Source organism: Hemicordylus capensis, chromosome 9, assembly GCF_027244095.1.
Source record: "Hemicordylus capensis ecotype Gifberg chromosome 9, rHemCap1.1.pri, whole genome shotgun sequence".
NCBI lineage: Eukaryota > Metazoa > Chordata > Lepidosauria > Squamata > Cordylidae > Hemicordylus > Hemicordylus capensis.
Window position 1 is genome coordinate 20581099 of NC_069665.1, and position 24650 is coordinate 20605748.

The window sequence follows — 24650 nt, forward strand, 5'->3', positions numbered from 1 at the left end:
GGTATATAAATTAAATAATAAAAAAAGGTTGCAGGTGGGAGTCACTCCCAGCCCTACCTGAAGATGCTAAAATCCACAACGGATTGTGAAGAACTCCAAAAAGATCTCTCCAAACTGGGGGAGTGGGCAACAAAATGGCAAATGCGGTTCAATGTAAGCAAGGGTAAAGTGATACACATTGGGGCAAAACCCACCAACTTCTCATATACGCTGATGGGATCCGAGCTGTCGGTGACTGACCAGGAGAGATCTTTGGGTCATGGACAGCTCATTGAAGCTGTCGTCTCAGTGTGCAGCAGCTGTAAAAAAGGCCAATTCCATGCTAGGGATCATTAGGAAGGGGATTGAAAATAAAAATGCTAATATCAGAATGCCCTTATACAAATCTATGGTGTGGCCACATCCGGAGGACTGCGTACAGCTTTGGTCACCATATCTTAAGAAGGATATTGTAGAACTGGGAAAGGTGCAGAAGAGGGCAACCAAGATGATCAGGGGCCTGGAGCACCTTCCTTATGAGGCTAGGCTACAGCATCTGGGGCTCTTTACCTTGGAAAGGAGGCGACTAAGGAGAGACATGATCGAGGTGTATACATTATGCATGGAGTGGACTGGAGAGGGTAGACAGAAATTTCTCTCCCTCTCTCACAACACTAGCACCAGGAGTCACCTCATGAAACTGAAGGGTGGGAAATTTAGGACTGAGAAGAGGAACTACTTTTTCACACAGCGCATAATTAACCTATGGAATTCCTTGCCATGGGATGTGATGATGGCCACCAGCTTGGATGGCTTTAAAAGGGATAGATTCATGGTTGATTCATAGTATCAGTGGCTACTAGTTTGGTGGCTGTGGGCCATGTGCAGCCTCAGAGGCACGATGCCTCTCAATACCAGTTGAAGGGAACAAAAAGGCAGGAGAGAGGGCCTGCCCTCACCTCTTGCCTGTGGGCTCTCCAGAGGCATCTGGTGGGCCACTGTGTGATACAGGATGCTGGACTAGATGGGCCTTGGGCCCGATCCAGCAGGTCTGTTCTTATGTTTTACTGTTGAGCTAAGGCCTAAGGGAAATACCTTACAGCAGACAGCACTCACAGTCACCCACCTAAATGCAAACCAAGGCAAACCCTCCTTAGCAAAGGGGGTAATTCATGCTTACAAGAAACACAAAGCTGTTGTAAGTCTATACTTCAGATACTTTGAAATTGTGAAATTTGCAACAACAGAATCTGTTTTCTTAAGAGTAGCTACCAATCCTTCCAGAGTCATCACAAAAACACATGAAACCCAGTTGGCATCATCTTTATTTAAAAATCAAGTACATATAAGAGCAAAGTGTTTAAGTTTCAAGCTGTAAACTAGACCTGAAGAGAGGCTCGCCTTCCGCAGCTAGACCCAACTAGCTCCCCGCTCTCCCCCGTGGTCACATCAAGTATCACCCTCCTTAGCAGCAATCCAGGCCAAAATGCCTGTTATTTGGGGCGGCTGGTGTACTCAATCCATTCCTTTAGAAACCCAAGTGTTCAATAAAAATAGTTTTCATAATGCAAGTTTCTTCCACAGTATATATATATATATAAAAAGCTTAAAATTTTGTCATTCACAAGTCTTAAGACTTTCAAGTCACTGGCAGCATTTCACAATGAAGAAGAACACAGAATCAGCCAAGAGGCACCTTCAGCCAAGCCCTCTTAAGTGCGGGCGGCTGACACAGTCAGAGGCTGCTTGGATGGAAGCGGCAATTTCTTGCTGCTCTGTGGTGGGGTGAGGACTCCCAAGGGCAAAGGAGAACTCCTGTTTTTCTCAGCCAACATGGCCTTTTTCAATTCAGCTTTGTCCTAAAAGAGAAGGCAACAGAAGGATATTAAACATCAGGGTTCACACAAACGTACAGAGGGTTTGCATTGCTTTAGGTTTTGGAAGCAACCCTGCTAGAGGTACCCAAATACAAAATACCGAAGGATTGCATCAGTAAGCTCATGTACTGGCTAGCATCCTGATCAAAAACGGGTGCTTTGGATAAGCAGTGGGGGCAATTCTGCAGGCTACCTTTCCCCAGGAAGGGCTCTGTGCCACCTGAAAATCTAAGAAAATAGGAAGCTGCCGTATACTGAGTCTGACCATTGGTTTAGCTAGCTCAGGATTGTCTACACAGACTGGCAGCGGCTTCTCCAATGTTGCAGGCAGGGGTCTCTCTCAGCCTTATTTTGGAGATGCTGCCAGGGAGGGAACTTGGGACCTTCTGCATGCAGGCATGCAGATGCTCTTCCCAGAGTGGCCCCATCCACTAAGGGGAACTTACTGGGCTCACACATGTAGTCCCCCATTCAAATGCAAACTAGGGCAGACCCTGCTTAGCAAAAGGGACAATTTACACTTGCTACCACAAGGCCAGCTCTCCTCCCTGAGAGGAAAGGGGAGGTCACTGAAATCGCCCCCCAGCCACACGGTGTAGGGGTTAGTGTGCTGGACTAGGACCAGGGAGAATTGAGTTCAAATCCCCATTTAACCATTCACTGGGTGACTCTGGGTTAGCCACTTCTCTCTCAGCCCGATCTACCTCACAGGGTTGTTGTGAGGATAAACATAACCATGCACACCACTCTGGGCTCCTTGGAGGAAGAGAGGGATATAAATTTAATACAGGAGGCCCTTGTTATCCATAGGAAGCTGCCATATACTGAGTCAGACCATTGGTCTAGCTAGCTCAGTATTATCTTCACAGACTGGCAGCAGCTTTTCCAAGGTTGCAGGCAGGAATCTCTCTCAGCCCTATCTTGGAGAAACCAGGGAGGGAACTTGAAACCTTCTGTTCTTCCCAGAGCGGCTTCCTCCCCTGAGGGGAATATCTTGCAGTGCTCACACATCAAGTCTCCCATTCAGATGCAACCAGGGCAGACCCTGCTTTGCTAAGGGGACAAGTCATGCTTGCTACCACAAGACCAGCTCTCCTCCCTCTAGGTATTCCTCTGTTGCTGTAGCCCCCACATTTTCTTAAGGACCACCACCATTTGTTGCATCATGAGCATGCTTAAAACGGACACTGGCTGCCATCCCTTAACAGGCGTTTCCTTGTGCACAACAAGGAAACGTAAGAGACGTAAGTTTGGGGCGGTATAAAAATGTTTTAATAAATAAAACAAACAAACAACTCCTTCTCAACCTCTAGGCCTCCAAGTGGTCAGCGTGAAACTTACCAGCAAGTCAAAGGTGCTTATGTGCGTTTGTATATTGTGCAAATCTTCTGAAGGGATGCCCGGGAAGGGCCTGAGAGTCGAGGTCCCCTCCTCGCCAATAGCCATCGCAAAGGGAACCATCCACCGCACACAGTCCTCTATGTCACGCAACTCATAACCTGGAAAATTCAGAACCCTCTTGTAACCAACGCCTTTGACTTAACCCTCTTCCCAGATTTAGATTTTTTTTTAAAGCCACTGCTTACCTGAAACTCTCTGCATCAACTCACAAGAGGAGAAGTGATAGACAGCAGAAGCAGCTAGAACACCGTACGTATACTCTAAACAGCCGACATCCATCACGCAAAGATCCAAAAGCTACAGAGAGAAGAGACAGAAAACTAGCCGGACAATTCTTACCAACAAAAGGGGGACACAGCATTGTAAGGGAGAGGAATTGTGTTCTCTCTAAGGCATGTGCACGCGCACATGATATTTTTAAATAATTATATATTTTAATCTAATTTAATCATATATATATATATATATATATACACACACACACACACACACACACAAATATAAAAAATATAAAATATATAATGAGATGAGAGCTGGTCTTGTGGCAGCAAGCATGACTTGTCCCCTCAGCTAAGCAGGGTCTGCCCTGGCTGCATATGAATGGGAGACAAGAAGTGTGAGCACTGCAAGATATTCCCCTCAGGGGATGGAGCCATTCTGGGAAGAGCAGAAGGTTCCAAGTTCCCTCCCTGGCAGCATCTCCAAGATAGGGCTGAGAAAGATTCCTGCCTGAAACCTTGGAGAAGCCGCTGCCAGTCTGTGAAGACAATACTGAGCTAGATAGACCAATGGACTGACTCAATATATGGCAGCTTCTTATGTACCCCACCCCTCCAGTACACTACTGCTCGGGGTGGCTCACCACATTTATTAAATAATTAAAATGTCAATTCAGACTAATAAAATTAACCAAATTAACTTAAACAAATTAAAAATCCAAGCTAAAACCACAATCAGAATTCTAGTTTTTAGAGTTTCAGATTAAAAGTTATTTTAAAAGCTAAAAACAAAGAATGATTTAAAAAAACCTAAAAAACCTACCAGATATAAGCAACAGGTGAAAGATTTAAAAGCCTCTTTTAAAATATGTTTTTAGTTGTTTAAAAGCACTGAGGGAGGGAATTCAAAAGCTGAGGGGCCACAACCAAAAAGGCTCAGTTAATTTTAGCTCCTGCTCAGGTTGACTCAAAAAGGCCCCCACTATGAATGCACTGAATACACACGGCCTTGATGCGGCCACCCAGAACTAAACCCATTCTGCACACAAGACAAAAAACATTGAGCGAATACTGTAAAGGAACCCATGCTTACCTCTGCTATTTGCACAAAGATTTGTTGGGGATACTGGGGTAGCAGTGCCTCGTAGATCTCATTGAGGTATGCGACCTGCATGTATATGTTGAGCCAGGACACCACTGTGAGGGGACTCAGGTTCCAGTTGAGTGCCTAAAAAGACACACCAAGGGACAAAGTGTGACGCTCCAGCTCCTCAACCGGGCAACATGCTCGCTTACGATTCTCAGCCACACTACAGCCATATTTACAGAGAACCACCCACACATTCAGCTGTGACCTTGAGAGATGGCCCTTCAATAATGCCATGATGGGGCCCATTACAGCAAACCTACAGAGATCTCTCCCCCTTCCGCTCTGATATAGAAGCTGCAGGGGCCTCAATGCATGCTTTTACAGAGACTCCTGCCTGCAACCTTGGAGAAGCCGCTACCAGTCTGTATAGACAGTACTGAGCTAGAGGGACCAATGGTCTGACTCGGTATATGGCAGCTTCCTATGGAGTGTGCAAATGAGACATGGAGATTCATTACATAGGAAGTTGGCATATACCGAGTCAGACCACTGGTCCATCTAGCTCAGTATTGTCTACACAGACTGGCAGTGGCTTCTCTGAGGTTGCAGGCAGGAGTCTCTCTCAGCCCTATCTTGGAGATGCTGCCAAGGAGGGAAAGCAGCCCCATACCCTAAGAGATGGGGATCTCTTAGTGCTTGCACATGTAGTCTCCTATTCATATGCAACCAGGGCAGACCCTGCTGAGCAAAGGGGACAAGTTAAGCTTGCTACCACAAGTCCAGCAATCCTCCCATCCATTACGGTGTGCATATGCTGGCAAACTTTATGCTTTGCCCTCAGAGCACAAGGTAACAGCTAACATCCAGATGAAATTATTCAAGAGACCATTCAGGAGTTACAAAAGGACCTCTTAATTTCAAATAGGACATCCATCAAGTAATTCAGTCAGGTCAGCCAGTATTTCATCTAGCATTCATATATCCATGGTATGTCTGATGGCGTATGTAATCCTGCTGCTGGACACATGCAGAATACCCCGCTATGAACAAGCCCTGAGAAGAAGGCAGCACAACTTCAGCTCTCCAGCAGTTGCAGGACTACAACTCCCATCATCCCCGATTATCGGCCACTGAGGCTGCAGACGATGGAAGCGGCAGTCCAGCCACAGGTGAAGGGTTGCAGTTGGGCAGGCCTGCCCTAGAATCTAGGTTCTGGATTGGAGAAGTTCAATGCACCAATAAGAATATACTGCAGTGCATAGAAGTAGCATACAGAAGAACCTTGCTTCATCTTTCACGCCACACTTTTCAAGTTGACTGTTGTATGTCTCACCCTTGCTAACTAGGCAAAGAGGCACCTTTCTAAAGCGGAGATTCTCTTTATCTTGCAGGGGCCAGCACAATATCCCTACAGTGGCTATTGCTGATGTCTATCTTCTGTTTCTTTTTCAGATTGTGAGCCCTTTAGGGGCAGGGAGCAATCTTGTTTATTTATTTCTACATAAACCGCTTTGGGAACTTTTGTTGAAAAGCAGTATATAAATATTTGTTGTATATTATTATTTCGATTTCTATACCGCCCTTCCAAAAATAGCTCAGGGCGGCTGACACAGAGAAATAATAAATAAATAAGATGGCTCCCTGTCCCCAAAGGGCTCACATTCTAAAACGAAACATAAGATAGACACCAGCAACAGTCACTGGAAGTACTGTGCTGGGAGTGGATAGGGCCAGTTACTCTCCCCCTGCTAAGTAAAGAGAATCACCACGGTAAAACGTTCCTCTTTGCCCAGTTGGCAGGTGTATATAAATATTTGTCGTATTTGTTGTCTCAAAATGCCTTAGCACGGTGTGTGGGGTTCAAGCTATCTCTCAACAGACAGGAGACTGTATCCACTCAACTATCCCTCACCGCTCCTCTCCCTCCCTCCCACCTGGTTATAGGGAGTGGTGGTTTTCACCAAGTAGTCTGAGGGTCTTAGAAAGGCTTCGACTACCACCTCCAAGGACGCTGGAGTAAAAAACCAACCAACCCAGAATAACGCCTTCCATATAGCTACTTCCTTTGGGGTCTTAAAAAAGGCACACCAAGGAGCCACACTCACCTTCATGATGATGAGTTCCATACTAAGAATTTCTTCTTCTCTGCAAGCTCCATCTGTAACATATGCAAACTGACGCAACTTTGGAGGATAGATTTCCTGAAATATGAAGACGACATCAATACGTTGTCAACAGGGGTGTTTAGAAGCACGGAAATGGTGAAGCCAGATGGCTTCAATACTATGACAGCCATCGCCATCGGCATTCTGGGTAACAAATGCTCTGACAGAAGAAGAGATTTCCTGCGCTCCAATCTACTCAGGCAGGTGGTAACTGCCGATACAAGCGCAACAACCATGATGGCTAACACATGATCAGTTGTCAAGGATCATGGCCTCTTGTGTCAAAGTTGCTAGGAGGGCAGGCAAAAGAGCCCATCACTAAAAATCAGTGCCAAAGCACAACCTTGCTCTTTCTCTGCCCAATCTCTAATCGGTATTTGTTTCTACAGCAACCATCGCAACATAGTATGGTGGGGCTGCAGCTCAGTGGTAGAGGATCTCCTTCGCATGTAGAAGACTCCAAGTTCAATCTCTGGCGGCAACTCCAGGTAGGGCTGCGGAAAAACTCCTGCCTGAAGCCTTGGAGAAGTCCCTGCCAGTCTGTGTAGACAATACTGAGCTAGATGGACCAAAGGTCTGACTCTGTATAAGGCAGCTTCCTATGTCAGGATTTTACCCAGGACTGAACACCCATCTTTATTTATTATGCATTGTTAAATTTCTATACTGCTTTTCATTAAAAACAATCTCAAGGCCGTTCACACAAAAGTTAAAACAAGACTATAACAATTCCCTGGAGAGAATGCATCTCTGTGGTCGCTAAGAGCAGACACCAACTTGACGGCACTTAATCAATCAACAACAATTACACAATTAAAATATTAAGCTAAAATATAGAACTACAAATCAGGATTTTTTTTGCATCTTTAAGGTTTGAAACACAATTTTACTTTTCCTTATATGTACATCTGCAAGCTTGTGTTTACCCTCACAACCACCCTGTGAAAAGGATTAGGCCAAGAGATAAATGAGTGGCCCTGAGACACCCAGTGAGTTTCATGGCTGAGCGGGGATTTGAACTCTGGCCTCCCCAGTACTATTCCAACGCTCTAACCATTACACCACACTGGCCCTCTACCATATGTCACTACGTTTCTTTAAATTCGACTCACACATAACACATCTGGTAAGTAACTTTCAGATTCTTTTTAATTTCAAGACTAGATCATTTTACCTCAAGCTTTGCAGCTATGAATAACGATGAGATCCCTATAAGTTGAAGCAGTGTCTTCACAATGTTATGCTGTGTCGCCATGAACCGATCGAAGAAATCTTGTGCTAAATAAAACGTTTCTCTGTGAAGCTTGTAGACCTCACAAACCTGCAACCAACAGAACAACAATGAGTATCTAGTACTCTTCCCTCTCTTAGGATTACCAGTTTCACAGAAACACCCTCTAATGCAGGGATTCTCAAACTTGGGTCCTCAGGTGTTATTGGACTTCAACTCCCATAATCCCCAGCCTCAATGGCCTTTGGTTGGGGATTATGGGAGTTGAAGTCCAATAACACCTGAGGACCCAAGTTTGAGAATCACCTAATGGATGTTCATATTGGTCTTCATCTAACCTATAATACAGCTAGGTTTTGCTGCCTTCAGATTTTTACCCTTGTAACAGAAATTAAAATCTCTAGCAACTTTCTGGACACTACAAGTTTTATACCCAGACAATCTGCATTGTAAGAAGTAGACTAAATTGCAGGAATGTGCATCCTTATGGATTCAGATAGGCTCTCTAGTAGGCTTTTGTCATATGGAGATGTAATGTCTGTCAGAATAAAAGCTAGCCATTTATAATAAAGGGTAGAACAGCCTCAGAGGTAGGATGCCTCTAAATACCAGTTGCAGGGGAGCAACAGCAGGAGAGACGGCAAGCCTTCCCCTCTTGCCTGTGGGCTTCCCAGAGGCATCAGATGGGCCACCGTGGGAAGCAGGATGTTTGGACTAGATAGGCCTTGGGCCTGATCCAGCAGGGCTGTTCTTAAGTTCTAACAGGGACTGAAAGGTCTTGCACTTATTTTGTTTTTCCCAGTTAAGAGATCCGTAATTTGTTAAATTCCTATTCTTGCTGGAAAACAATACGTAGGAACATAGGAAGCTACCGCATATTGAGTCAGACCCTTGGTCCATCTAACTCAGTATTGTCTACACAGACTGGCAGCAGCTTCTCCAAGGTTGCAGGCAGGAATCTCTCTCAGACCTATCTTGGAGATGCTGCCAGGGAGGGAACTTGGAACCTTCTGCTCTTCCCAGAGCGGCTCCATCCCTTAAGGGGAATATCTTCCGGTGCTCACACTTCTAGTCTCCCATTCATATGCAACCAGGGAAGACCCTGCTTAGCTAAGGGGACATGTCATGCTTGCTACCACAAGACCAGTAACAAGCAGATTACATATGATTCTTTAATGCAGCACAAGGCCACTGGTTCAGAAAGATGCAAGCCAGGAAGCCTAGGGTGTCCAGTCTAGAAAGCAATTCTGTAGTAATTACTGTTAGCCTAGGAGAAGTTTCATATAAAGGAAGCCTAGGGCTATAGCTCAGAGCGAGAGGCATTTGCTTCGTATGCAGGAGGTCTTGGGTTTAATAATCCCTTGCATCTCCTGGTAGGGCTGGAAATGGCTCTTGCCTGAAACTCTGGAGAGCCATTGGCAGTCAGTGTATACCAGGGCTCCACAACTCCAGTCCTCCTACAACTCCCATCATTCCAGACAATTGATCACGGTAGATGAGGAAGATGGGAACTGTAGTCCAAAAACAGTTGGAGAACCTAAGTTGCACAGCCCTTGTGTAGACAATATTGAGCTAGACGAACCCCAACGTCTGACTCAGAATAAGGCAGCTTCCTGTTCTGGGATGCTACATTTCCCCACCCACCCTTGAGGAATTGTGGGTGTTTTATACAGAAGTAAATGCATCTATAGCCCAGTGGAAGGACATCTGCTTAGCCTGTTTAATCCCCAGCACCTCCAGGAAGGGCTGAGAAAAATTCGTGCCTGAAGTCCAGCGGAGGAGCCACTGCCAATCAAAGCAGACAATACTGAGTTAGATGAACCAATGGTCTGACTCAACAGACGGCAGCTTCCTATGTTCCTCCCTCTGAATCCAATGCAAGAACAAAGTAAAGGTACCTTTCACCACAGATACAAAAGGATATCTGGCAACGAATGCTCTCAAGTCAGACAATTGGATGACTAGTCTACAGGGGAGCGGAATATGTCAGCAAAAACCAAACAAACAAAAGCTCACCTCCATTAGCCAGTCTAGGAGAATTACCCGCATTTTAGGTTGCAAGACTGGGTGCCTTTGCATATACAGCTTATCCCTCACATAGGTTTGTTCTTTGTTTAACATGTTTTTCCATAAGTCGTCCTTATTTGCCCAGCTATAAGGGGAAGGGGTAACAACAAAAAGAGGCACAGTTAAAATTAAATTTACAGGAAGGGCCATCACTAAGTAGCAAACCTGCTTTGTGTGCACACACGGTCCTAGGTTAACGAAGCAGATTGTGAAATGGGGGGGAGAGAGAGAAATTACCCCAGCATCGGCAATGGTGAAGCTCTAGCTGACGGAAGGCTTTGGTGTACGAAAGAGAAATCTGGACCTCCCAGCTCATCTTCCTTGTCTGGTGTGGGGATCAGCATATGGGGACGCATTTGTGCTTCGTAATTTGAAGGCGGCTATTGAAGGAAAATAGGAGGAAGAATATTAATGTTTGCAGCTATTAAAAAAATTATTTAACAGTTGATTAATCTATGCAGCATTTTTTTTTAAAAGGATAATTTCCCCAGACAAGGCAACTGTTTTTAGCCATTGTGTTTAAGGATGCCTGTTTACCTTTTTGTATATTTATTTCCAAGAAGTCAAAGCTGCTTCAAGGAAAGAGACAAAACAGACACCTAAACAGTAAGCAGCTCTTTCATTAAAAAAAATAGCACTTCCTACACTCTGTTTGCTCTTCCAGAGCAAGAGGTTCTGCATGAAGGAAGACAGGATCCCAGTTTAAGAATCCCATCTGCTTGTTTTCCACCTTATGGTGGTATTCTTGATCACAAAAAGCAAGAAACAGAGGGATTAGGACTTCAGGTGGGGAGGAGACAGATGGAAGCCCCGCACAGTTATTCTGTTTTCACAGAATTTCGGTGGCAAAGGAGGTTAAAAAAAAAAAACGCACTTCCTGCTTCTTCTTTTCTTTTTAAAAGAAGTCATTACTCCTTAACGCAGGCTTGAAATGTATGTATTTTGTCCCAGGCTTACAGTTATGCTAATCTACATATAAAACCATGGATGCCAACTGCAAGCTGGCAGCCCTGTGTATCCCTGCCCCCCATTACACACACACACACACACACACACACACACACACACACATTCTGGAATGGTACACTCTGGAAAACTACACTCATGTAGAAGCTAACACAAACAGAAACCAAAGTAACTTGGCATTTACTTATACAAAACTAGGGTGTGGCCACATTTGGAGCACTGTGTGCAGTTCTAGCCACCTTATCTTAAGGAGGACACTATAGAACTGGGAAAGGTGCAGAAGAGGGCAAGCAAGATGATCAGGGGCCTGGAGGACCTCCCTTATGAGCAGTGTTCCCTCTAAGAGGGATTCCCAGATGCTGTAGACTACAACTTCCAGCATCCCCAGCTGCAATAGCATTTACTTGGGGATTATGGGAGTTGTAGTCAACAACGTCTGGGACTCCCTCTTAGAGGGAATGCTGCTAAGGCTAAAAAGCATCTGGGGCTTTTTAGTTTAGAAAAAAGAAGAGTGAGGGGAGACACGATAGAGGTCTATAAAATCAAGGTTTAAGAGGGTTTTAGATAAATTCATGGAGGACAGGTCTATCGATGACTACTAGTCTGAGGGCTATAGGTCACCTCCAGCCTCAGAGGCATGATGCCTCTCAATACCAGTTGCAGGGGAGCAACAGCAGGAGAGAGGGCATGCACATGCCTCTTGCCTGTGGGCTTCCCAGAGGCATCTGGTGGGCCACTTTGTGAAGCAGGATGCTGGACTAGATGGATCTCGGGCCTGATCCAGCAGGGCTTTTCTTGTGTTCTTATTTGCAAGCAAAGAACCAAAAGCCACCATTCCAAGCATCTGAGAACTTAAGCAGGAAACTGAAGGCACATACATTTTAAAGTGGCGACTCTCATATTTAAGCAAGGGGAGAGCAACTGGTCCTATCTAACCCCAGCCCAGCATCTGCCGCTGGTAGGTCTACTTTATATTTCTTTTTAGGTTGTGAGCCCTTTTGGGGTAGGGAGCCACCTGATTTACTATCTGCTTTGAGAACTTGGCTGAATACGTTTAGCGATAGCATACAATGAAGAGTAAAGCAGCAACATGCTTCAGCGCAACAAAAAATTTAATTCCAAGCGTCAAAGTAATTTCGCTTTTCTTTTTCCCATTCTGCAGCCACATAGGCTTTTTCTGAACAGTGGCTTCCAACAGAAAAACATCCGGCACCTTTAACGACCATCGCTCACAGCTTTATCATAGCGAGAACTGCTGTGTGCCATTTGCTCAACTAGAGTAGAAAAGCCTGTAGCAAGGATTTACATATGAAACTGCTCAAAAACACGGATGCCTATGACAACTACACCACTGAAAATTACCATTGAGAGGGGTGGTGGGTGAATTGTGACTAAACCTGAAACCAAAACTTTTCCAGGCCATCTTTCTGGAGTATATAGTCAGAGTATATTTCCTAGCAATACCAGGAGGACAAGATGTCAGACGAGGCAGAATGGTACTTCAAAGGTATATTTAGCAAGCGATTGTTTGCTCCTTCCGCACCCGACAGTTGTGCCCCTTGGCTTTGGATTCTTCGGGTCTGCCTGTTCATTCTACCTTGAAGATTTACTCTGATATCACACACTTGGGGAGGAGAGCTGGTCCTGTGATAGCAAGCATGAACTGTCTCCTTTGCTACGCAGGGTCTTCCCTGGTTTGCATTTGAATGGGAGACCACATGTGCAAGCACTGTAAAATATAACCTTTAGGGGATAGGGATGTGCATGGACCGGTCTGGAGCCCATTCTAAGGGCCTCCAGGTTGGTCCGGCACTGGGGAGGGTGGATCTTCAAGGGAGGGGGAGGGTGTACTTATTCCTCCTGATGCTTTCCCCCCTCCAGCGTTCCCCGTTATGTAAGCATTAGGGGCGGCAGGGTACCTTCCTGCCGCCCCAACCCCGTTCCTCGTCAAATGGCTTCAAAAGCCTCACTGCGTGTGCACATTACATCCTGCGCCATGTGCATGTGTGCGTTGGGCACGCGCGACACGCAGACATGATGCACGTGAGGTGCACATACGCAGTGAGGCTTCTGAAGCCATTTGACGAAGAATGGCGATAGGTGTGGTTCCGTGCACACCACTATTAGGGGATGGGGCCGCTCTGGGAAGAGCACCTGCAGGCTTGCATGAGGTTCCAAGTAGTGTTCCCTCTAACAGGGATTCCCAGATGTTGCTGACTACAACTCCCAGAATCCCCAGCCAAAGGCCACTGCAACTGGGGATGTTGGGTGTTGTAGTGAACAACATCTGGGAATCCCTGCTAGAGGGAAGAACGGTCCCAAGTTCCCTCCCTGGCAGCATCTCCAAGATCAGGCTGAGAGAGACCCCCGCCTGCAACCTGGGAGAAGCCGCTGCCAGTCTGTGAAGACAATACTGAGCTAGGTGGACCAAGGGTCTGACAGTATATGGCGGCTTCCTATGTTCCTAACTGCAGGGACATTCTTCTCCAGTCAGAGAAGTTGTTTCAATATAGTAGAGTGACTGCCAACATTTCCAAGAGGGGGCCGTTCCACTCCCTCCACAGACAAGTACCCCAAGCAAATTCTTAGCAGAGACCTCAAGACCAAAGCAGACCTCGAGACCCACTTCACATGAATAAGCCATGCTGCATGAAATCCACCCGTGCTGCATCTGGCATGCCAGGCCACTGTGTGAGATGCTACAGGGGAAACGGAAGGGGGGAGCCATCTCTTAGCCAAGGCCTCATCCCACCCTATTAGTCTTTACATATCATTTGCGGCAAGGAGAGCAACGTGGCTTTTTGGGAATAAGCTTCAAGCTCTCTCATTCACCTCCAGTGGCCATAATTCATAAGGTGCACCAGATTTTGGATCAATCCAGTCCCTGGACCGCTATTTCCGCAGTTTAACCCCCTGCCCCCCCACCCCAGTACTGCCACAGTAAACAAGCTAAACAGCGATGCTCTTTAAACTCCAGCCAGACTTAGTCTTCCAATGTTCCTGACCTCTATATGCAAATATACTGCATTCATATTTCAACAAAATATTATTATTACATTTCTATCCCACTCTTCCTCCAAGGAGCCCAGAGCGGTGTACTACATACTTGAGTTTCTCTTTCACAAAAACCCTGTGAGGTAGGTTAGGCTGAGGGAGAAGTGACTGGCCCAGAGTCACCCAGCAAGTCTCATGGCTGGATGGGGATTTGAACTCAGGTCTCCCCAGGCCTAGTCCAGCACTCTAACCACTACACCACACTGGCTAGTTGAAATATGGCATTTCAATCAGCCCCTCCTATTTGTGCCTTATATCAGAACTGGAGAGGTCTTCGTACCATGTAGTCCAGGGACAGGCAAAATTTATCATGCCTGGGGATGATGGGAATTGTAGTTCAATATCTGGAGAGCCAAAGTTGCCTACCCTGGACTAGTCTAACTCCTCTGCTCAATACAAGACATTTGAGCAATAGCACCCCCAACAATAGGCTGTCCAGCTTCCACTTAAAAACATAGGAAGCTGCCATATACTGAGTCAGACCATTGGTCTATCTAGCTCAGTATTGTCTTCACAGACTGGCAGTGGCTTCTCCAAGGCTGAAGGCAGGAATCTCTCTCAGCCCTGTCTTGGAGATGCTGCCAGGGAGGGAACTTGGAAACTTCTGCTCTTCCCAGAGCAGCTCCATCCCTTAAGGGCAATCTCTTCCAGTGCTCACACTTCTAGTCTCCCATTCAGATGCAACCAGGGCAGACCCTACTTAGCTAAGAGGACAAGTCATGCTTGCTACCATGAGACCAGCTCTCCTCCATAGGGAAACCTCCAGCAAGGGAATAAGAAAACTGAAACCCATGTACCCAAATACTTCTGGTGTCTCTCTTAAAGTACTTTAGCATGGTGAAAGCCAGCACCTAGGAGTCATGGTTCTCTAGGAAGAGTGGAAGTTCACAAGACTTTCCTTGAACCTTTTGATTTAGCAAAGAGAGTGTCTTGACTAAGACCACATGTAAAGTTCCCAGCAGAGGCAAACCTGAACCAGACCAAGATCACAGCTCATTGCTTGGCCCCTATGGGACAGCATCCTAATATGTGTAGGACTCAAGTAGTTTTAATGTTTTAGGATCCCAGAAGGTTATAACAGTATGATTAGGTACAAAACCTGTGTTCAAACAGATTACCTGGCTTTCATTCTGTTTCTTCTTGGTCATTTCTATCTTCACAATTTCTTCATCTGGATCCAGCAAAAACTACATGGATAAAGAATGAATTTAGGAGTAAAGTCAGTTTAACATAGGAGAGACAGAGACTCCAGATCCTCACTCCTGTCCTTGGTAGGAAATAACACAGTGAAATAAAACCAAGGTACGATGCCACCTACACAGTGGCATTCTTGGCTTCACAGGATATTTCATGAGGGTCAAATAATAAGTGACTGGCTGACAATATCCAACCCGGAAGTTGACTGGTATACCCACTCTATCTTTAAAGGTAAAGTGTGCCGTCGAGTTGGTTTTTGACTCCTGGCACCCACAGAGCCCTGTGGCTGTCTTTTGGTAGAATACAGGAACATCTTCCTATACTGCTGCTGCCCAATATAGCTGTTTCCCATAGTCTGGGAAACATACCAGCGGGGATTCGAACCGGCAACCCTCTGGCTTGCTAATCAAGTCATTTCCCTGCTGCGCCGTTTGGAGTTGTTAATTTCATGGGGGGGGGGGTGTAGGGGGAGAAGGCAAGAAAAAGGAACCACAAAGCCATTCTTTCAATGGAGACAGATTACACCAACAGGACTGGGTTTAGAATACTACCAATGAGTGACTGGCGAGAGCCATTTTCCTTTCCTATAACTCTGCACTTACAGTTGCAACATCGGCTTTTCTCTTGCGGGTTCGAATAGCAAAGTCAGCAGAGTTCTCATCCTCAGAAGGAATTTTCTTGTCTTTGTGCTCACTGCCAAAAAAATGCAAGAAAGAAGGGGCATATCATCTCATGCCAAGCATATAAATTAACATGCTTGAATCCCACGTTAATGAATTCAAAATAACCACCACCCGACTTTCCCAAGTACCATCCTGGATTCTAGGCCACAGTGCCCAATGAAATCTCAATTTCACCCTTAAGAAGTCATTTGCAAGGGGAGAGAAAGCATTCATAAACCTGGTTGCTGATATGGCAAGGTGTATCATCAATATTATGCTATATAATATTATATAGCTTTATGAACTATAAAGCTATGAATACAGTTTTGCTGAAGTCCCCGTTTCACCCTAAAGAAGTCATTTGTCAGTGAAAACTTCCACAATCTCGACAATCAATATGGCAAGATGCATCCACAGCATAAATCCACACCCATAGATCTTGCACACACAACTTCATCAGACTTCTTTGATATTTCCAGGCCTACAAGTTCTCTTCCTGCAACAGGCCTTAAATGGGGAAGAGCGCAGAGGGGCAGAGAACTCACCTCTCGCCGGGCATGGTGGTCTGAAGGGGTCAAGACAAGCTGACTCAGACCCTGAAAGACAAGATTTGTGGCAGTGAATTAATCAAAGTTCAACCAATAATCCAAACGTGGCGGCAGCCAGGTTTTAAAAGGTGAAGAAAAAGTAATCCTCCCTAAGAGGAGATGCAAGCACAGGATCAATGCAAGCTTGAGCATAGCAAGAAAATAAAAGCAGCATTAATTAATAGGCATTCTAACAAAAAAGAGAAATACAATTGTTAGAAGGTCAGACAGGAAAGACAATACCACCCCCCCTACCGCAAAAGGCTGAAGGCCCAAACAGGCCTTGTGCAAGAAGAGGAGGAAGAAGGAGCATAGATACAGCCAGAGGAGAAGAAGAAAAGCACGCAAGCCCAGATTTTGAGATATTATTTGTGCAAAACCGAGAGACGGGGCACTGGGGGGGAAAGTATGGTGGAGAGGTCACCTGCCTCCTTGAATCTCCATTCATGCAAAAGTGAGCAAAAACCTCAACCCCCACCCCATCCAATCCACCCTTAAACCAACTCTTAGGTGCAATGCACTAGAAGGCCAATTGCCCCCCAAGGACCCAAAGCACTACCCCCAAAGGAGACCCCATTTTGCCCCCCCCTCCACCCACGAGAAATAAGATCCTCAAAATAAATAAATGCAAAGCGTTACACCCCCACTCTTTTGTTTTGCAAAAAAAACCAAAACACACAGCCCCCCATCTGGGGGTGTCTATGGTGGGGAGCCCACCCCCAACCCCCCAACTGGGACGCCCCTACAAGAGCCCCTGGGAGACCCCTTTCCATTCCCCCCGGGGGGGGCAGGTGCGGGGGAAGCACCCTCTTTGCTGCTAGGACCGGGGGCTGGGGGGCCAGGACAGCGACCCCCACACACGACGTTACCCAAGGCGGGCGGCTGCTGCGTCTGCAGAGTTGGCGGGCGGGCGGGCGTGCTGCGGGGAGGCGGGCTCGTCTCGCCTGGGCTGGGCGCCTCCTAGCCGAGCCCGACCAGCCAGCAACAAACTCGCGCGGCCTCTGCTGCTGCTGCTGCTGTGCACGCGGGGTGGACGCCGCCTCCTCCCGCGAGGGCGGCATTTATGCAGCGCCCGGGTCGTCCCCGCGGCTGCCCCCGCCTCAGGCGGGTCCTGCCAGGGCGGAGGGGGGGGCATGCAGGTGAGGCCGGGCGGGGATCCGGCCCGGGCCGCCGCGCGGGGGGAGGGGGCGCGCCCGGGAGGGGGGCGGAGCCTGGGCGGGTGGGGGCGGGGCCTGCGCGGCGACGCTGAGCGGGAACGGAGCGGCGGCGGCCTCCCTCCCAAAGGTCCTTTCCCGGAAAGAGCAAAGAGAGACTGGTTTATGGGGTGGGAGGGGGGCTATGTCGCTGCAGAAGGCTCCGCGGTGTTCACCACCAACCTTGGGTTCTTTTTCGTAGGGTCTCGGTGCTGCTAGGCATGTACAGAGTGCCTACGCCGCAAGGACAGACTAGCGCCGCTGGTTCCTCCCAGAGCGCGGAAAGAGCCCGGAGGCGAAGGGGGAGGCTGGCTTATGGGGTGGGGTGTGTCAGTAGGGCTCTGCCCGTGGAAGAGGAGGTGGGTCTACTTTTTGCTGCTCGGAGATGTTGAACCAATAAGTGGGCTCGCTCTTGGTGCCTCCAGGCATGTGCAGAGTGCCTGCGCCCATGAGTAGTGCCGGGGCTGGTTGCTGTTCTGCAAGAGGGCTGAAGTTGTGCCGCCCTGCTTTGGGGTTTAAAGAGATTGGTTGGTGCAAGGATTGCCAGCCCTCTGAGCCCTATTCCAGGGGTTCTCAGACTGGAGTCCCCTGATGTTGTTCGACTACGACCTCTGTCATTCTAAGCCTCTGGCCATTGTGGCTGGGGATGATGGGAGTTGTAGTCCTATAATATCTGGGGACTCCAGTTTGAGAATTTCTGAATAGGTCTGCCCTGTTCAGAAACGTTGAATGGGTGTATAGATGTCTTCACATTTTTGTGTGGATGGCTGTACCTCTCTCTTTCTTTTTAACATTTTAAATCTCGGATGCTGTTCTTGTCTGTACAAGAAACCTGAGTTTGTGGATTGGGCAGTATATTAAATCTCTTAATTAATAAATAAAATAAATAAATTTTAAAAGTGAACCTGGGTGCAGGCTACCTGAAATGCAGGATACAGATAGGAAGTGGACTGCATTACCTGCAAAAATAACTGTACATATGTACACTGCACACTCATGAGTGTTCATTATAATGTTTGAATAGGGCTCTTAAGTCCTATTCTTGGGTGTTCTGCTATATTATTCACAATATCCGGGCATGAAAAATTTCTAGGATTGCTTCCAATACTAACCTGGAGATTGGGTGTCAATTCCTGGAGATTCCAGGCCAGTTCTGGAGGACTGAGAATTTCAGCCCAATCCTAAATATTTCCTCAGTGTTTTTCGCAATATCAAGCCACAGAAATTTCCAGGATTAGTTTCAGTTGTCATCTGAGAGATAGATGCCAATTCTTCGAAACTGCAGGCCAATCTTGGAGGGATAGCAACCCTATTTGGTGCCTAGCTGCCTTTTAAGCATCAGGCAAAAACTTTGTTCTCTGTGGGTGTTTTTTTTAAATTTTAGAAATGATTGTTTTAGTTGCTTTTATTTTGTATTTATTTGTTTTTAATTGTCCTTTACTTTATTGTAGGTTGCTCATTAGATATATATGTGTGTGTGCATGTGTCTGTGTATGTATGTGTAAAAGCAACCCAAAACTTTTGGAAGTAAAATTGTTCTGATAAGGACAAAGCTACTCTGTACATGCTCAAAGGCACACTTTGTCATTATGCTTCAAGTTGCTTTTTGTTAGGGTGGGGAAAGTACGCTACATGCTATTTCAGAAGCACTTTGTTTTGGGTTTTTAAAAACCAATAGCAAAGTGCTTCGGGGCTAGTACCTTTCCTTTCTGACAAGAAGTAGTTAAAACAAAAAGCCAGTGTGTTTTTATTCTCAGCAGAATAATTTTGTGGCTGCTATTTTCAAACCAAAGGGTAAAATGTCTCTGAGAGAATGCAAAGTACCCTGAAGGGAAGTAGGTTTTAAAAAACCACTATAAGGTCAGTGTATTTCAAATATGATTAAAAGAAATTGCATTAAGTGTGTGCAGAGTACTTTCCCTAGCTCTAAAAAGGAATCATCTTTTGTTTGTAGAAAGTTGGAAAATAACAAAAACATTACACAAACTTTTCTGGATTTACGTGCTCTTCTGTCAAATTAAATTCTGGTCAAATCACTAAGGTTCTGGCCAAGTGGTAATTCTTCAGGCTAATGAGCAGGGGAGGAGAGTAGGGACAGATAGGATTTAAATCCTATCAGGATGGGTGGAGGAGATGTCTACAGCCGGGAATTCCTTTGGGGCAGGCCTGCACCCTACTTAAAATGGCATGTAGAATTAAGTGCCTTTAAGCACATGCAGAATGTCCTGCTGCTGCCCGCAGTGATTAAATCACAGCCCACACCTTGAACTTTCTGAGATCAAAAGATAAGGCTTTTTGGTGTCAAAGGACACACTGATATGGTACAGTTTAAAAGAAATGTATAGATAGCTACATTTGTTTAGTCCATTTAAGTGGGCCTGTCCAAGTGGCAGAGAAACTTGGCCAGTCAGCAGTTATTTGTAAGGGGAGGGCCCCAGGGGGTTGTTACCCCTCTGGGAAGTAAACAAATAATTAACCCAACCCAACCCATTCTTATATGCATATTTTTGTTTTAAGACTGACTTGATTAAAGAAATCTTCATTGATTAACTGAATACCGATACTTGTGTGAGAGAATTTATTTGTAATCTTTTTCCCCTGCTCTAGATCATGAAGTTTTTGCAGCTTTTTGGGCGGTTGAAATCAGTCGTCATCGGAATGGTCCATGTGAAAGCATTGCCAGGTAAATCTTAGTCAGTGGTAGAAAGCTGTTCATTATGTGCTTTCAAAGGACTGGGGAACTATTAGCTACCTTAGAATTTATATTTTTTTAAAAACACAAAGTGAATAGGAGCTTCAAGATAAAATCATCCTTACAAAATTACGCTAGGCTATCTCTTCAGAAAACTCTAGATAAGTAAAAGAGATTTTGTGAAGCTATGATTGTGTCAACTTGGTTCTAGTTCATTTTAAATGAAGTGTTTGAATTACAAAGAGAACAAGCCCATCTTTTTGATCCAATCCCCTACTCTTTTTTTTTTAGAAGACTACTGGGTGTGTGAGCGAGAGATAGTTAAATTGGAAAGAGTCATGGGTAGGGCTGTGAAGTCTATTAAGCCTCCCCTCCACATATTCTCCCATTGTTGGGGTGCTAGTCTGCATTTGACTGGATTAAAGCAACTCCAAGGCTGTATGCAATATCCACATTAGTTAATCATTACTAAATAAAGTGTGCTATCGAGTCTGGGTCAACTTCTGGCGACTACAGAGCCCTGTGGTTGCCTTTGGTAGAATACAGGAGGGGTTTACCATTGCCATCTCCTGCACAATGTGAGATGATGCCTTTCAGCATCTTGCTATATCGCTGCTGCCCGATAGAGGTGTTTCCCATAGTCTGGGGAACATACCAGTGGGGGTTTGAACTGGCAACCTCTGGCTTGCTAGTCAAGTCATTTCCCGCTGGGCCATTAGGTGGCTAAGCACCCCTGAAATCAAGGAGGCAAGTTAGTCATGATTTGCTAGTCTGGACTGGAGCTGATGTGTATTGTGGAATACAGAGAGCTTCTGTATCCTGTTACAATGTACAGCAAGTAAGTGAATGCACAAAGCTCTTCACTGAGATGGTTTGCCCTGGCTCTGGTGAATCTTTCTCTATCGTGCTCTGGCTATGTGCAAATACAGCTAGTCCATATGAAAAAGAACTGTCATTTTTTCAGATGCACCCCACACACAGACACACACAGACACTCTCTCTCTCTCTCTCTCTCTCTCTTTCTCTCTGCTGGTTGTATGCAACTCATATGTTAAGTTAAAAAGAGCCTGTGTGAGAGGATTTTAGAGGGGATGATAAAAACACGTGAAGGCCATTCTGTTCACTGTTTGGTCACATGATTTTAACTCTGCTTTGATTTGGTGTGCTGTGGCTATATTTTAGCAGGGTAGTAATTTTGCTGATTGGTCGATTTATTTTTGTTATGATTTTGTAAGTTGCTTAAGGAATCCCAACATTGCAGGGCAGGGTATTAAAAGTTTAAAAGAGACATAACTAGATAGAGAGGTTGACTTGTCACCCACTTTCTAGAGTATCAGTAACCCTGATGGCTCCAAATATTACTTGTGGATGTGTGTGTATGTATCCTGATGCAGGAACCCCAGGGAGTATGTTACCATTGGCCCAGATTACTGAAGACGCCTGCCGGGAGGCTGAAATTTACAGGGCTGCAGGAGTTGTAAGAGACCTCTCTCTCGCACGCAATTTTTGTTGCTTCCCGGGGGTTAAATTTTCACGTGATTGAACCCTGTCCCAAATAAAAAGTGATGATGGCATGTTTGCATATCAAACAGAGACCCATATTTTGCAAAGAAGTCCAATCCAGCAATTGCTTGCTTGCTCAGAACTGAAGGAATATCAGAAGCTTGGCATCCCCTGGAAGGCTGCAGCTGGTTGGCTTGCATGGCTACATGTATTCTGAAGTAACATACATTGCATGGGTTTCATGTGTAGCACTACACAAATTCTGTAATCATCATCTTAATTGTGGAAAAAATATTAAATCTGTCTAAACTGTATCTGCAAACTTCTGCAATTCACAGCTGATTGTGCAGGAGCGACAGTGTATGTGGTTTATGGGGGTGGGTGGGAGCTGTGGAAAACTATATTTGATTCCAAGAGCCTTGCCTCAGATTTGTAGGAGCCTAGGCAAGCAGGTGCCTGCGATATTCCCAGTATTGTTTGGATACAAAGTGATTTTTTTGGAGGCAAAGCTTTCCAGCAGAGATTGAAGTGTTATTCCTGAATCTTATAGGAACATTGTTTCTGCATAGCTTCTGGTCCTCAGATCCAGTCTGTTCTTGCTTCTTTCTCTAGGACAGGGAATTCCATGAAGAAAACCATGCACATAGTTGACAGTTGAATGTTTACTAATTGAAGCACCAGACCATGCTAAATGCAGCAAGAGTGAATATGGTTCTGTATTTCAAGGCTATGCATGCTATTCAAGGAATAGATGAATAAAATAGTCCAGACTCCAGATCAGTGTTCCCCCTAAGGCATCCACGTGCGCGCGTGCTGACATGTTTTTTAGGTGTCCACTCAGTTAATTTTAGATCCCACTCAGGTTGAATGAAGAAGGCCCCACTCTGAATGCAGCTGCGCACACACTGCCTTGTACACTGTACACACTGTACAGATAGAGGAGAGCTGGTCTTGTGGTCACAAGCATGACTTGTCCCCTTAGCTAAGCAGGGTCCATCCTGGTTGCATATGAATGAGAGACTAGAAGTGTGAGCACTGTAAGATGTTCTCCTCGGGATGGAGCCGTTCTGGGAAGAGCAGAAGGTTCCACGTTCCCTCCCTGGCAGCATCTCCAAGAGAGGGCTGAGAGAGATTCCTGCCCGCAGCCTTGGAGATGCCGCTGCCAGTCTTTGTAGACCAGGGTTTCTCAATGTTGGGTCCCCAGATGTTATTGGACTTCAACTCCCATAATCCCCAACGAAAGGCCGCTGGGGCTGGGGATTATGGGAGCTGAAGTCCAATAACATCTGGGAACCCAGCGTTGAGAATCCCTGGTGTAGACAATAGTGAGCTAGATAGACCAATGGTCTTGACACGGTATATGGCAGCTTCCTATGTTCCTATGCCTTGATACTTCCACCTAGAACAAAACTCATTCCGCACACAGATTTCACAAAAAAATTTAGAGAGAACATTGGTAGTGAGCATGAATTGTTGCCTTTGCCAAGCAGGTTTTGCATTTGGATTGGACATGACATGTGATTCCCTTCAGGGGATGGGAACATTGCTCAATGGTAGCATGCAAAAGACCTCAGCTTCACTCCCTGGCATCTCCAGGTAGGACTGGGAAAGACCTGCCTGAATCTCTGGGGAGCTGCTGCTGTTGCTCAGTGGTGGAGTATCTACTTGGCATGCAGAAGGTCCCAGGTTCACTCATTGGGGAAAACTCCTGCCTGAAACCTTGGAGAGCCTCTGCCAGTCAGTGTGGATAATCCTGAGCTCTGTGGGCCAATGGTCTGACTCTGTATAAGGCCGCTTCCCGTGTTCCAGTTCATATCTTTTATGAAGTGCTATATCTCATTTGTTCTGTCCCTTTCCTGTTTATCATGCTAATGCTCACACCCTGGGTGCGTGGTGCAAGTTAGGCATTTGCAGGGCAATGGAGCATTATATCTTGTCCAAAAGCAGCACGCCCGAGTTCAGCTTAGACTCTTCTCTGCTGCAGAGAAACGACAACTCTTCTATACGGTCTCCTCTGACAGCAAGCAGCCTTCCGCTGTGCATATTTAGAAGGCGAGACCTAAAAGGCCACTCTCAGCCAGAGGCAACAACACTCCGATACCAGTTACTTGGAATTTCCACTGGTCCTCAGGTGTTGCAGTAATTTCCATAGGTCGGCAAGTTTTTAACGGGGCGTGTGTCCTTTTAAAAGGTCAGGCTCTACTTTGCACATTCCATTGCACCCTGTATCCCTGCGTTGCCACACATTTCCTCTTTGGCCGGCCTGCCGCGAGAATATAAATTGCTGGTGCAGGAGTGATGGGATGCCCTACTAACTAGCCTTTAAGCAAGGCTTAAACAGACCAGTAGTTCCTGCTTCGGGTGTTACGTTCTGGCTGGTTTTATTGGAGCCGATTATTTTTTGGCCATTAAGCATTCTGTAGCGGTTCATCAATGCACGGCGCTTTACAACCTGAGTTGGGTGAAGGACCTAAATTCAAGTTGGCAAAAGACAAAAGGGGGGGAAAGAGATCAAAGATAGGATCAAGTTATCTAAACGGGGTGTGTGAAGATGAGAAGCTGGCAAAGAGATGAAATGGGGAAGATTCTTGGGGGAAATGGCATGAGGCGAAGTGAAAGGGTGGGGGAAATACAGGGAAAACTCATAGCTGAGTTTACACGGAGCTTTGAAATACAAGTGAATTATGTTCTACTCTTTCGCCATAGAACTGAGAGTGGCTTATATCTGCTTCCCCGGTTACTCTTCCTTCCAGGCACTGTTTGAGGGA

At 46.0% G+C, this 24650-nt stretch overlaps 2 protein-coding genes across 4 annotated transcripts in view; one reads left to right on the forward strand and one right to left on the reverse strand.

Moving 5' to 3' along the window:
- Positions 1–1286: 1286 nt before the first annotated feature.
- CCNE1 (cyclin E1) lies at positions 1287–17511 on the reverse strand. The gene is made up of 12 exons (XM_053271371.1): positions 17364–17511; positions 16453–16503; positions 15848–15938; positions 15167–15235; positions 10266–10408; positions 9978–10113; positions 7905–8051; positions 6671–6766; positions 4569–4703; positions 3443–3554; positions 3198–3355; positions 1287–1838 (listed from the first exon to the last, which is right to left on the reverse strand). The coding sequence occupies exons 2-12, from the start codon at positions 16464–16466 to the stop codon at positions 1692–1694; spliced, it is 1248 nt and encodes a 415-aa protein (XP_053127346.1). The 5' UTR covers positions 16467–16503; positions 17364–17511; the 3' UTR covers positions 1287–1691.
- Positions 17507–24650, forward strand: part of LOC128334499 (uncharacterized protein F13E9.13, mitochondrial-like) — a 43797-nt gene continuing 36653 nt past the window's right edge. The window contains exons 1-3 of one of the 3 annotated variants that reach the window (XM_053271373.1): positions 17507–17633; positions 20295–20370; positions 21774–21856. In XM_053271373.1, the coding sequence (XP_053127348.1) occupies positions 17628–17633; positions 20295–20370; positions 21774–21856 (165 nt within the window). In that variant the 5' untranslated portion in view covers positions 17507–17627. The other 2 variants (XM_053271374.1, XM_053271372.1) reach the window with 2 other exon arrangements.